Here is a 14226-nt window from a genome sequence, read left to right as displayed (position 1 = left end):
CATTATCTGGTCAACTTCTTGGTCAATAAATTTCAATTACTTTATTTATTGAACCGTAGTCTCAAAATAATAATAATAATAATCGGAAGGAAATTTTCAAATTTCGACAAGCAGATTGTGGGCCAAGGGAGTGGCGCAGAGAAAATTCCTTCGCGCAGGATTATGCGGACAAAGAATCTCAATATCCCACCGTCCAATCCTCAATAAAGTAAATCATACGAACACAATAATTTCTTCCGTATAATATCTCAGTTCTTTTTCAAAACCGCGGTTATTTTATTTCCCGGGCCGCCCTTAGGTCCCGACAAAAGCCTAAATTGATTTGAATCATTTCAAAACGCCACGGCTCCCAACTCGCCCTTTTAATACCTAACAAATTACTAAATTAGTCATCTGAGCTTTAAGCTTCATCATAAATTTCATCAACTCAACAACCTATTTTTGTCTTTTCGAGTTTTCAGTACTGCATACACTTCTCGTCTACTTCCTCAGCCTCTTCACTCAACTCTACGCCGCACTCCTCCACTCCTTGTAGCAGTAATGGTGGTATTGTAGAGAGAGAGAGAGAGCAGAAGAATAAGGGAGAACAATGGTGAAGGTTGCTTGGGCGCTACTTCTTTTCTCTGTCGCCTCGCAGGCGGCGGCGCTGACAACCGATGGTCTTTCCCTGCTCGCTCTAAAGGCTGCAATCTCGCTCGATCCTTATCGCATTCTCGACTCCTGGGTCGATTCTGATGAAGACCCCTGCGCTTGGCGAGGCGTATCGTGCCAGAGCGGAAGGGTCACCGCTGTCTCTCTGGCGAACATTTCTCTTGAGGGCTACCTCCCGTCTGAGCTCTCCCTGCTCTCGTCTCTCGAAATCCTCTCGCTACCGTATAACCGCTTCTTTGGCCAGATCCCGTCGGCAATCGGCGAGATCAGAAGCTTGGTATCGCTTGACCTCTCCAACAATGATTTCTCCGGTCCCGTGCCATCCGAGATTGCGGGTTTAGAATCGCTCGCTAGTCTCGACCTTTCGTCCAACCAACTCAACGGCTCACTCCCCCCGGAAATCGCCGCGCTCCCACGGCTCTCCGGCGTGCTGAACCTCTCCTGCAACCTCTTCAGTGGACAAATCCCGTCTGCTTACGGCAACATTCCGGTTGCCGTGAGCTTGGATCTCAGGCAGAATCAGCTCTCTGGGGAAATACCCCAGGTCGGTTCGCTGCTGAACCAGGGCCCCACCGCCTTCGCCGGGAATCCAGCCCTCTGCGGTTTCCCGCTCAAGTACGCCTGCGATCAACCAGTTGCAAATTCAAACCCTAGCTTCAATGTCAGATCCCCTTCCCCGCGATCAACCGCGGAAGCGAGGCAACGTAGGCCAGTGGCGATGATCCCGATCCTCGCTGTAATCATCATTGCCGCACTCGTATCAGTTATTGTACTCCAATGGCAGTTCCGCCGAAGGCGCGTTGCCTCCGCTGGTGGCAACCGAATCTTTGGCAAGAAGCAGAAAGGTTCGCCGGCGTGGAATGATCGGCGTGAGGGGCAGAATGCCGAAGAGATCTACATGGCTGTAGACGAGAGCTTCGATCTCGAGCTTGAGGAACTTCTCCGTGCCTCAGCTTATGTGATCGGAAAGAGCCGGAGTGGCATTGTCTACAAAGTCGTCGTCAGTCGCGGCCCTGCTTTAGCTGTCCGTCGGCTCAGCGAGATAGACGACGGAAACGGTCCCGATGACCAGTGCCGCCGCCGCCGCACGTTTGAGGCCGAGGCAGCTGCGATCGGACGCGCTCGGCATCCTAATTTGGTCCAGCTTCGCGCTTATTACTACGCACCTGACGAGAAGCTACTCATCTATGATTATATCCCTAATGGAAATCTCTTCATGGCACTGCACGGAGAGCAGCAAGCGGCGGCGGGAGGACCGACTCTGACCCCACTTACATGGGCGGCGAGACTTGCGATCTTGAAGGGAGTGGGACAAGGGTTGGCTTGCCTCCATGATTACAGCCCGAGGAAGCTCGTTCATGGCAGCTTGAAGAGCACCAAGATTCTTCTCGACGAGGAGCTACGGCCATACGTTTCCGGTTTCGGGATTGCTCAATTGCAGCGTGGTGGCGGAGGTGGAACGAAGCAGCAGCTGGCTGCGGTGGAGGCGGCCTACGCAGCACCGGAGATGAGGTCGCCTCCTACGCAGAGAGGCGATGTGTACGCGTTTGGAGTACTGATGATGGAGGTGGCGACCGGGAGGAGACCGGAGTCGGGGATGGTGGACTCGGTGCACCGGTCGTTCAAGGAGGCACGACCGCTATCGGAGGTGGTGGACCCGGCGTTACTGAAAGAGGTGCACGCTAAGCGGGAGGTACTTGCGGTGTTTCATATCGCGCTTGGGTGTACGGAAGCGGATCCGGAAGCGCGTCCGCGGATGAGGACGGTGGTGGATGGGCTCGAGCGCATTGGGCCGGGGAGTTGAGCCGGGTTCGGGGTGCTGTTATATCCGGTTTAATAACGCTGGGGTAGTGTGTGGTCATTGTAGGAGTATTGGATAACAGTTTGGACTGAAGCTAGCAGGGAAAAAAAATTGGTTAAGATGTTTTATTATAAACATGATCGATGAATTGTAAAATTATTAAATTTATTTTAAGATGAATTATATATCTTAAATAATTCATTTTAAAATTAATCTAATAATTTTGTAATTCATCTCTAACTTGTCCCTGTTGTAATCCATGACTGTACTGCAGCGATTTTGTTTGTATTTTATTGAACATTTTCGAATGGGAATATATTTGTTTTGCCTATTTGCTGCCGTCGAATTTGAATCCCAAACTTTTTGTCGGTTTTGAAGTTAAAGTGGACAAAACTGGGAGTCGTCTTCGGGAGAGGTGAGTCTGGACGACAGGTCAGAATAGTAAATTTGTATCAGAATTATATATTGAGAGAGTTTTTTTTTTTTTTTTATGGTCGTTCAATTGTACAATACATATTATACAATATGATTGACATTGTACAAAATTGATCATCCTAGGGATCATACCAAACAAAATCCATAATTTTTATACCGATCGTACTATATGATGTCCACACTTCTAGATGATTGATACAAAGTTGGCCATCCCAAATAAATAAAAGAAATTTCTACAGCTTGTACTGTATGATATTTTGATCCTACTATATGAAATGTGATAAAGGTTGAATAATTCATCTGCACGACCTTGCTAGTCGAGTCTAAATTATTCTAATCGTATTGTATGATAAGTGTATCGTAATATACAATAGAAGATAAATCTCTTAAAAATTAGGGTTTCTTGAAGCCCACTACTTAAGATTTTATAATACTTCTATTAGAAAATCTTTGGTTATTGAGACTTCAAAAGAGAGAGCCTTGAGGGAGAGAAGACAAAGAGCACTATGAGAGAAGAGAGGGAGATTTTATGAGGGAGAAGTTACAAAGGGATTCACAAGGTTGCTCCAAGCGAGAATCTTGCCTAGCATCTACAAGCATATGTAGGGATTCTTTATAGCTCTAGAGAAGAAGTTCTTCAGCAATGATCATGGTTCTCTAACCATCACCTTGAGGGTGAAAATAGAGTTGTAGTTCTCTTACCATCAACTGGACGGTGAAAATTGAGTTATGGTTCTCTGACCATCACCTGGAGGGTGAAAGTAGAGTTGAGATTCACTACTTGTAAAGGAGTCATGGTTCTCTGTTGCACTGGGGTTTTGAAATAACATCTATACAGGCTTCTCTACCTTGCTGTGAGAGAAAAAGGAGAGTCACTACTGTTTAATGCAATACTTGGAGAGTCTCCAAGGAGTACACGTAGGTCAAGTTGACTGAACCATTATAAATTCTTATATGTTCATTCTAATGATTTTCGCACTTTATTTTTTATAATTATATGTGTGGTTTAAAAATATGATTTCTTTCATTATTATGAAATTTACTTATTTATGTATCCATTGTGTTGATTATCCTGTGTGCGTTTGAAAATATTTTAGGGAATTTCTTTTTCCATAAAGAATTTTTTAAATATCTAATTCACCCCCCTCTTGGTTAGCATCATGCTAATTATTAGAGGTTTAATAACCTTCACAAACTTTCAAGTGGTATCAGAGCATGATTCAAAAATTAAATTTTAAAAAACTTTTAAAAAATGATCAATGGCTAACTTTAGAAATCGATATACTGTGGAAGGATATTCAATTACACAACCACCTTTATTTGATAATATTTCTTTTGATTTTTGGAAAATTCACTTGTCTAATTTCTTGCAATCAATTAATTATTGTATGTTGAAGTTAGTTCAGGAAGGATATTATGTACCTTCACTTTTAGTTATTTGCATGAAAACTAAACTTCCTTTCTCTAAATGGAGTTTGAAAGACAGATACTTAGCCCAAATTAATATTAAATACTTAAACTATTTCTTTTATGCTTTGAAATCTAAATATTACATGCATGTATCTATTTGCACAACTGAAAAAGAAATCTGGGATAGACTGCATAACCTACGAAGGAACAACTAAAGTGAAACAATCTAGGTTAAATCTTCTGCTTTATGAATATGAAATCTTTTGCATGAAACCTAGTGAATATATATCTGAAATGTATATAAGGTTTACACAGATCATCACATCCTTACATGCTTTAGGTAAAGAATTATCAAATTTTAAAAAAGTAAATAAGATTCTATATTATTTACCTTCTTCCTATGATGCAAAAATTACTGCTATTATTGAATCTAAAGATTTGAATATTTTCTCCATTGATAACTTACTTGAATCACTCATTGCCTACGAGTAAGGAGTGAGTCAAAGATAGCTTGATGTAGGAGAAAGAAAGGAGGAGAAAATTGTAGCCTTAAAGGCTAATGATTCAAAGAGTTCCTCTGATGGAAGAAAGGGTATTTCCAAGACGCTCAGTTCGACTATAAGTTTATTGAAATCGGAGTTCAAATGCTCCTGAATTTAATTATTGAAGTTTCTGGCTTGATTTTGCCTCAAGATTCATGCCCGATCAAGATAATTTTGCATGGTGTATCAGTTGCCCCCCTATTTTCGGACGTCAAAGTTCCAGGAGTCCGAAAATATATGTGTCGACAATTTGCAGTGGACAAATCATAAAAAATTGCATTCCGAAAATTATGAACATCCTCAAACTTGATGATAGAGGCCTCATTGAGCTCCGAAAGTGTCAAAATTGAGTCCGGAACGTCGAAAAACATGTTCGGGGACCCCAAAAATGTCTGATTCAGACCGTCTAGGCCGAAAATCAGGCCAGGACACGTGTAGGCGGCCGAACCGGCCGGCTGACGCCCGCTGCTGCCGGCGGCGACAGCCTAGCGCCTCGCTCGCGAACAAGCAGGCCTCTATGGGGCGTGCGGTTTGGGGTCGGCGGTTCCATTTTTTGATTTTTTTTTTAATAGAGTGGGGCTCACAAAAATCTAAAAAAATTCCAAAAAATTCTGAAAAAAATCAAAAATTTTGAAAATTTTGAAAATTATGGAGAATTTTATAAACTTCCTCCCTTCTCTCACAAAAACTATAAATAGGCCTCTAAGGCCTTTAGAAAAATTGCCCCTTCTTTTCTTCTCCCTCTGGCTCTCTGGCAGTTGAGGCTTTATGCTATTTTTGAGTGGGAAATTTTCACTACTAGACTTGGCGCCCCTCCACTTATGCAGAAGTTAGGGGATCTCTTCTTTTCTTCTTTCTTTCCTCCTCTTGCTTTCTGACAGTCGAGGCTTTTCGCTATTTTTGAGTGGGAAACTTTACCTGCTCGACTTAGCGCCCCTCCTCTTGTGCAGAAGTTAGAGAAATTTTCTTTTTCTTCTTTGTTTCCCCCCTCTAGCTTTCTGACAGTTTAGGCTTTCCGCTATTTTTGACTTGGCGCCCCTCCACTTATGCAGAAGTTAGGGGATCTCTTCTTTTCTTCTTTCTTTCCTCCTCTTGCTTTCTAACAGTCGAGGCTTTTCGCTATTTTTGAGTGGGAAACTTTACCTGCTCGACTTAGCGCCCCTCCTCTTGTGCAGAAGTTAGAGAAATTTTCTTTTTCTTCTTTGTTTCCCCCCTCTAGCTTTCTGACAGTTTAGGCTTTCCGCTATTTTTGAGTGGGAAAATTTCCCTGCTCGACTTAGTGCCTCTCCTCTTATACATAAGTTAGGAGATCTCTTCTTTTCTTCTTTCTTTCCCCCTCTAGCTTTCTGACAGTCGAGGCTTTCGGCTGTTTTTGAGTGGGAAACTTTCCCTGCTCGACTTAGCGCCCCTCCTCTTATGGAGAAGTTAGGGGATTTCTCTTTTTCTTCTTTCTTTCTCCCCTCTAGCTTTCTAACAGTTAAGGTTTTCCGTTATATTTGAGTGGGAAATTTTCCCTGCTAGACTTAGCACCACTCCTCTTGCGTAGAAGTTAGGGGATATCTTCTTTTATTCTTTCTTTCCCCCTATGGCTTTCTGACAGTCGAGGCTTTCCGCTGTTTTTGAGTGCGAGCACCCTTCCTGTTGTGTAGAAGTTAGAGAATTCCTCTTCTTTTCTTCTTCCTCTATTCTTCTTCTTATATTAGAGGCATTCCACTGTCGGAGATAGGTGACATTCTCCTATCAAGCTTCAGTGCCCCTCTTTTGTGTAGAAGGAGGCTTTTTTCCTCCTTGTTCTTTGCTTGTGCTCTTCTTCTTGCATTGGAGGCATTCCACTGTCGGAGATAGGAAACATTTCCTATCAAGCTTCAGTGCCCCTCTTTTGTGTAGAAGAAGTTGCGATGAGATGCTATCTTCTAAATAGATAACCCTTGACAGAAGAAGATCCATTGCTACTTGTATGCGAGGGTGATTTGAGAAGACCTGGCGATGATAGTGTCCTGGAGGAGAACCAGAAGTGATGAGTAGACGAGAGATTTTTTAATGCTATTTGAGCGGAAGTCTATCGGCGATGGACGATCGAGTTGAAGCCCAATAGTAGTCAACGATCGATGTAGAGCTGAAGCAGAAAGTTCAATGGTGCATTGCAAGTAGCAATCCAGTGAGAAGTCGATGATGGCTGATATGAAGTGAATGACCGCCGACAAATATCAGATGAATGACCAATAATGGCGGGTGTCCAGTGGCATTTTACTAAGGCAATATGTATCCATACTGAAGTGTGCCGACATCAGATATTCTTAATTCAAGGGGCTGGAGCAGTGTGTTATGTCGATATTCTGGTGACACAATAACACTATTAACTAAGTAGAGGCCTGATGATGATCAGGCTATGTCCTTTCAAAGAATAAGTTATAAGAGTTTCTTGTGTGAAGTAGAGAAGAGGTCAATAAATCCACTAAGGATATTTGACTGTTTTAAAGCTTCTTGTTGCTTGATGATTGTAACTTGTGCAGATGATATCAATGTACATTTTGCTTTCAAATTCTTGCAAAAATGAATTTGTTGTATAATTTTGCAATGCAACTCCAGTGATATTGAGAACTTGTCCCTTTGAGGAAGCTAAATTGTTATTGCATCTTTGAAACATATCGTGATACATTGCCCCCCATATTTTCTGAGGGTATTGTTAGACTGCAAAGGTCTTTATATGAGGGATGATTTTATCAATCACTTGCTTTCATGGAATCTTCATAGAGATAACGTTGTTCACGCAGAGCACTGCTCGACCTCTATGAAAGAGATCAAAAGAATCCACCAATGACGTGAGACCTATACGAGGTTATGTGTTAGAGCCCTGCTTGATGATGTTAACTTATATGAAAGAGGTCGAGAGAATCCACCAAGGATGTGAGACCTATCCGAGGTTGTATGTCAGAGTCTTCGATTGACGACATTAACCTGTATGGAAGAGGTCGAGAGAATCCACCATGGATGTGAGACCTTTTCGAGGTTAGATGTGATTCAGTTTAGCTATAGATTGAAGGAGGTTAGGCGTCATAGCCTTTGCTCGGTGACGTTAACCTTTATGGAAGAAGTCGAGAGAATCAATCAAGAATATATAAGCTATCCGAGGTTGTATGTCAGAGCTTTTTCTTGACGATGTTAACCTGTATGAAAGAGGTCGAGAGAATCCACCAATGATGTAAGACCTATCTAAGGTTGTATGTCGGAGCCCTGCTCGATGACGTTAACCTGTATGGAAGAGGTCAAGAGAATCCACCAAGGATGTGAGACCTATCCGAGGTTGCATGTCAGAGCTTTTTCTCGATGATGTTAACCTGTATAGAAGAGGTCGAGAGAATCCACCAAGGATGTGAGACCTATCCGAGGTTGTATGTCAGAGTTTTTGATTAACGACATTGACCTGTATGGAAGAGATCGAGAGAATCCACCATGAATGTGAGACCTTTTCGAGGTTAGATGTCGAAGCCTTTGCTCGGCGACGTTAACATGTATGGAAGAGGTCGAGAGAATCAATCAAGAATATATAACCTATCTGAGGTTGTATGTCAAAGCTTTTTCTCAACGATGTTAACCTGTATGGAAGAGGTCGAGAGAATCCACCAAGGATGTAAGACCTATTCGAGGTTGTATGTCGGAGCCTTTCTCGATGATGTTAACCTGTATGGAAGAGGTCGAGAGAATCCACCAACGATGTGAGACCTATCCGAGGTTGTATGTCAGAGCTTTTTCTCGGCGACGTTAACCTGTATGGAAGAGGTCGAGAGAATCCACCAAGGATGTGAGACCTATCCGAGGTTGTATGTAGGAGCTTTTTCTCGATGATATTAACCTGTATGGAAGAGGTCGAGAGATTCCACCAAGGATGTGAGACCTATCCGAGGTTGTATGTCAGAGCCTTTGCTCGACGACATTAACCTGTATAGAAGGGTCGAGAGAATCCACCAAGGATGTGAGACCTATCCGAGGTTGTATGTTGGAGCTTTTTCTCGACGACATTAACCTGTATGGAAGAGGTCGAGAGAATCCACCAAGGATGTGAGACCTATTCGAGGTTGTATGTCAGAGCCTTTGCTCGATGACGTTAACCTGTATGGAAGAGGTTAAATCAAATCCCCCTGGGATTGATTTTGCTTTGATTGGGATGGGGTGAACGCCGCATATATCCCGAATCAAAGGTGAAGAATTGTCTATCATTAGACTGTTATTGCCTTTTTGTGGTCGAGATTAAGACTTTGTCCAAGGAGTAGAAGTCCAGCAGGGGACTGTATGAAGCTTGCAATTGATTGAAAGTATCCTTGCATTTGCTCGAATTTTCCTGAAATATCATCTTGATGAAAGTATTGGAGGATCTATTTGACCATGGTTGGAGTCAAAGTTTCCCCCCAGTCTGTATTTGGTTCTTATGAAATTGATGCTATGAGTGATCATTTGTGATTGGAGTATTAATTGCCCCCCAGTCTTGGAATCACTTTCCCACAGACGGAGCCAAACTGTTACGTCCAAGAGTATTTACGGTGGTAGAGAAATATAAAATTTAACATCTTTGCGTTGTACGAAAATCCGGCACGCAATCAGATAAGAGAGTGTGTAGCATTCATAGGAGACACCAATATTTTTACGTGGAAAAGCCCTAAAAAGGGGGAAAAACCACGGGGCCTAGCCCAGTTTGAATGAACCCACTAGTATTGAAGTTGATTAAAAATGAGGTCCTTCCTTAGGAGAAGGCCTCAACTTGATGTACATTTTATAAGGTACATTACATGATGTGAATACAAAGAATCACTATTGACGTGTTCGTTTGGTTGGGAAGACCATAGTTTAGTGACGGTGGTCAAAAAGATTATAATCTGCAGATGATGTAAGTTAATAGGATCGTAGTCGGCGGGCGACATAAGTCAGGAGGACCGCGGTCGGCTGGCAATGGAGGCCTGAAGTATTGTTGTCTCGCGACGGAGGTAGAAAGGACTGTGTCTGACGATGAAGGTCAGAAGGACGACGTCAGGTAGAAGTCCAATAATAGAAAGAATTCCATCTTCGGATATACATCCAGCAAAAGTCTGATAACTGGTAGAAGTCCGACATCAGGTAGAAACTTGGCGAAGACAGAAGGTCCGGCGTTGGGTAAAAGTCTAACGTCTGTTGGTGGCCGAGGAGAACTCTGGCATCACTTGGGCGGATTTTCGACATCAGAAGGGAACTCTGTCGTTGATTGAGAAGAATTTCAGCATTCCATGGAAGTTGGGTAGAATTTTTGCGTCCCGTGGAAGTTGGGCAGAATTCCGACGTCATTTGGAGTTCGGGCAGAACTCCGGCGGTGGTCGAGGAGGAGCTGATTCTCCTTCCCCTTCTCTTCTTCTTCTTGCTTGGGTCCCCTTTCATGAGAAATGAGGGGTCTATTTATAGATTTTTTGGAGTGGCATGGCCCGTAAATAGGTACGAGATCATGGGCGGATCGGGAGTTGTTTGAATGGACGGTCGATTAGAATCCCTTGATCATGGACCGTTCATCAGACATTTAAAGGTCTTAATGGTGTTGGAATTTGATGATCTTGGGCTCGTTGGATTCGTCTCGTCAAGCCGTTTGATTCGACTATAAGCTCATTAAAATCGAAGACCGTTTGGTAACTCAAATTGTGGTTCGAACCTTCCAATAGCGTTTTGGATCCTTGATTTGGACTCATTTGGGCTCGGATTGAGTCAAATTTGGTTTCGTTGGGTTCGTAAGTTTGCTGAAATCGGAGTTCAGATACTCCCGGATTTAATTATTGAATTTTCCGGCTTGATTTTGCCTCGAGATTCGTGCCCGATCAAGATAATTTTGCGTGGCGTATCAAGTATATTTGTTTATTGATTTTTTTATATAAGTTAGGTTTTGATTTAAACAGTTTTCATATTATTTTTTAAATTAATTTTTTAATATAATTTTTTTTACTCAAAGTTGTTTTCTTAGTATTTTTAAAGTATCTGTTTAATATAAATTTTTTTGAATAAGTAATTATTTTATTTAAAAATTATTTTAGAGAGCGATAAGAAAGTAAACGAAGTATTAGATATCTTTTGAGTCACTCTTTGACCTTAGTAGTGAAGTTTATTTGTCATATGTATCATGAGTGACATCTTTTGAACTTGATAACAATGAAGTTTACAGAATGGAAATAAGTAAAAAAATCTCAAATTTATAGGGATCTTAACGGGAATGCATATGTGGTAGATGGTCATAGGTTTTATATAATATTTTTGAAATGATTGTTTTGAAAAGAGCTAAATGATAACTGTCGGCTCATGCCAATGATAACAAGAGCTTTAGGACCATGGTTTTTATAAACGAAAAATAGTTAGGAAAATTATAACCTCAAATGAATTGACGAGATTGAAGTGGAATGAATAGAAGAAATTGAAGTGTATGTGGTTTAAAGGCTAGCCCTATTTATAAGGCTCAATACGAAGACCCTTATAAATAGAGTTCTACAAAACATAGAGTTCACATGTTTGAAGACTGAGCTGAAGATTTCTTCGTACCCATCACCTCCATAATAATGGAATGGTTTTCTCATTCCAAAGTTCAAAGTTTGAGCCTATTGTTATGGAGAAAAATGATGATGATATGGCTCTCGCCATGCATAACATTACATAAGAGTAGATGCGGAAAAAAAAAAGATTCAATATGATATGATAAATAAAATTTATCTAAAACATGTCACGCATCTAAAGAAATCATATAATCAAACTCAACTTGAATTAAATAAAGACAATGCGGGTTATTTTGTCTCCTAAATAAACTAATCTCCCTCAATTAATGAATAAATTATGCTCGAGGACGCCTTTAAGAGCAATTCTTGATAAGTAAAATTTACATTTATCTTGATATATATATATATATATATATATATATATAAGTTAATTATGAATGAAAGATTATGATTAAAAAATTATTGGCTTGATAGTGATGTTTATGCTTCAAGATAGATGAATCTTTGAGGCAAGGGTAAATCATAGTGACCTAGCAAGATGTTCATCTTTTAACATCAATTTTATATACAATAAAACTCATTGAATCATCAAAAACTCATTAGAGGAATACAATGGGATCAAGAGGATAATAAGTGAGAGGTAACAAATCCATGAAATTGTAGAAATATCGTTTGTAAGGACTTCAGGGATTCAACATCCCCAAGCCATCAACTTTGAAAGCATTTAGCTAAGAAGGTAGCCGGCTCAACCCAACCGTGAGATGTTAAGTCAACAACCAGGAATTTCATCATCTAGTGGTAGCCTTTCATGACCTCAAATCAAGGATAGAAAACTCCGATCTACTAGATAAAAAAACTTTAGAAAGTAGATTTAGAAAGATGCAGAGCTTATAATCTTTAGTAATATAAAGAATCGCTTATAGAAAGAATTAAATTATATAGTCCAATTATACACAATCAGAGTTATTCAACTATACTTACAATCCTATCTAGGCTAGGATTTTCACTACTCATTATACTATGAGGAGCCCTAGGCATAAAATATTCATGCCTATAGAAAAACTCTATTCTAAGGATCATGACATTCAATGCAAAGTTTTATGTCCTTGAATAAAAAAGACACTTCTATTATGCATGTTTAGTTGATTGGGTGGATTACTCATTTAAAAAAAAATCAAAACAATTCTCTTAAAAATCAAATAGGATTGAATCAATCCCAGTCTATCTTAATTAGAATCTTTCGACCTATTTAAAATAGATTGAATGGCTATGATTTTGTCTTCTACCTCTGCTTAAGCTAAGAGAATAAAAATGGGTTTGGTTTGGTTTGGTTCAGATAAATCGAACCTTATATGAGTTGATTTCTCAATATATGGATCACTCCTATGTGATGTTTTATTTAGGAAGTTTGAGGGAACTATTGCTCTTTCTACAAATTATTGGGTCACATACTCATTACCATACATGCTTTAAAGTTGTAAACCCCTATATTATATATGGATTGAGTTTTGTACTTGCATGAGCTATATATATTAATGAAATTGATTAATCTCCTTTAGTGAAGTAAGACTCAAAGATCCCTCTTTAGGATTATCTTGAGGAGGCCTGAATTATTGGATCATCCAAAAAATAAAATTAAGCTTTAGGTTGATGATTATTTAAGCTTGCCACTGGATTTCGTAACAAGTAGATGTGTAAGATAGGTTAATGAAAGCTTACTGAAGATTAAGACGTACCTCCTCTATAATGAGAGGGATGTCTTCTTCTGTAGCGCTTGGGGCAAGAATATCCATGGATTTCATGTTTTTTTCCCTCCTCTAGTTGCCACCTAGCTTTGTCATGGAAATTGAATGGATGGATACTTACCAGGGAAAGGAATGAAATGGAACTTATGGTTTTAATTTGAAAATTTCTTATTGGCTAAGTGCATTTAAACTAATCTTCTTTAACTATGGTTTTACTCTTGGTTAACCTTGGGCTAAATATCTTTACCCATGGTAAAATTATCTAAAAGGTTTTCTAATCCTATCTAATTTCTAAATAAAAATTTAATTTCATTGGGATTAGTCATTTTGATAGATTTAAGCTAAGTTAACCCTAATTGGGTTCTATTTGGGTAGGTTAATCTAGCTGGCTAAATTGGCCAACTTAGATAAGATAAATGGCTAGATAAGCATAGTTTCGGCTCTTAACACTCTTGGCTAAATTTGTGTTGAAGGGTTTGGATTGATTTAAATGAATGGTTAGGTTAAATCACTTTGAAAGGATGTGTCCCTATTTGGATTCCAAAGAGATAAGTTTAGCTTTTTTATCTAATTAACCCTTATAGAGTAGTCGAACTTGGTTGAATCCAACTAGACCTCTCTTCCTAATATCAACATATATAATCAATCTTAAGGATTCAGGTTGCCTTTGCAAATTACTTATATTCAACCATTTTGGATGGTACATGTTCATATTATGGGAAATTTTTACTCTTATGACCAAGCATGGTAAAATTATTTGTCAAATTGAGTTAAGAAAATTTGACTTATATTTGAAACATCCTCGAGTGCTTCCATGCACAACAGATTAGGTTAATTGACTTTTTGAGAATATTTTGGCCTATTTGACTTATTTATCCTATATGGATCAAAGTGGGATAAGTACAATTGTTATATCAATGGTTTCAATTATCTAATTAGAATTCAATAACTTCAAGTAACCTAGTGTCATTTATTTAAGAGTTTAGGATCCCTTGGCTAGAAGTTTAGAGGGTCTTAAGTCCATTTAGGTCAAGGTATACTAAATGGGTTTAGCTTAATTTCCCATGAACAAATTAGTCAATCATGGTCAATTCAAAAGGTCCTAAAGGTTCAATTATGTTTAAAAGACTTGAATCACACTCTAAGGG

The 14226-nt window shown here is 39.9% G+C and overlaps 1 protein-coding gene across 1 annotated transcript; it reads left to right on the top strand.

Annotated features, from left to right (window-relative positions):
• The first annotated feature begins 589 nt into the window (after positions 1-589).
• On the top strand, positions 590-2705 carry LOC110097420 (receptor protein kinase-like protein ZAR1). The gene has a single exon (XM_020823787.2). It carries the CDS (start codon positions 590-592, stop codon positions 2453-2455), a length of 1866 nt encoding a protein of 621 aa, XP_020679446.1. The 3' UTR covers positions 2456-2705.
• The last annotated feature ends 11521 nt before the right edge of the window (positions 2706-14226 follow it).

This window comes from Dendrobium catenatum, unplaced genomic scaffold (genome assembly GCF_001605985.2).
Source record: "Dendrobium catenatum unplaced genomic scaffold, ASM160598v2 fragScaff_scaffold_1640, whole genome shotgun sequence".
NCBI classification, from domain to species: Eukaryota; Viridiplantae; Streptophyta; class Magnoliopsida; order Asparagales; family Orchidaceae; genus Dendrobium; species Dendrobium catenatum.
The sequence above is the reverse complement of the archived record's forward strand: the minus strand, read 5'-3'. Positions and strand labels throughout refer to the sequence as shown.

Bases quoted from the DNA above. Each gene is read 5' to 3' on its own strand.
- LOC110097420 (XM_020823787.2), top strand. From the start codon at position 590: ATGGTGAAGGTTGCTTGGGCGCTACTTCTTTTCTCTGTCGCCTCGCAG.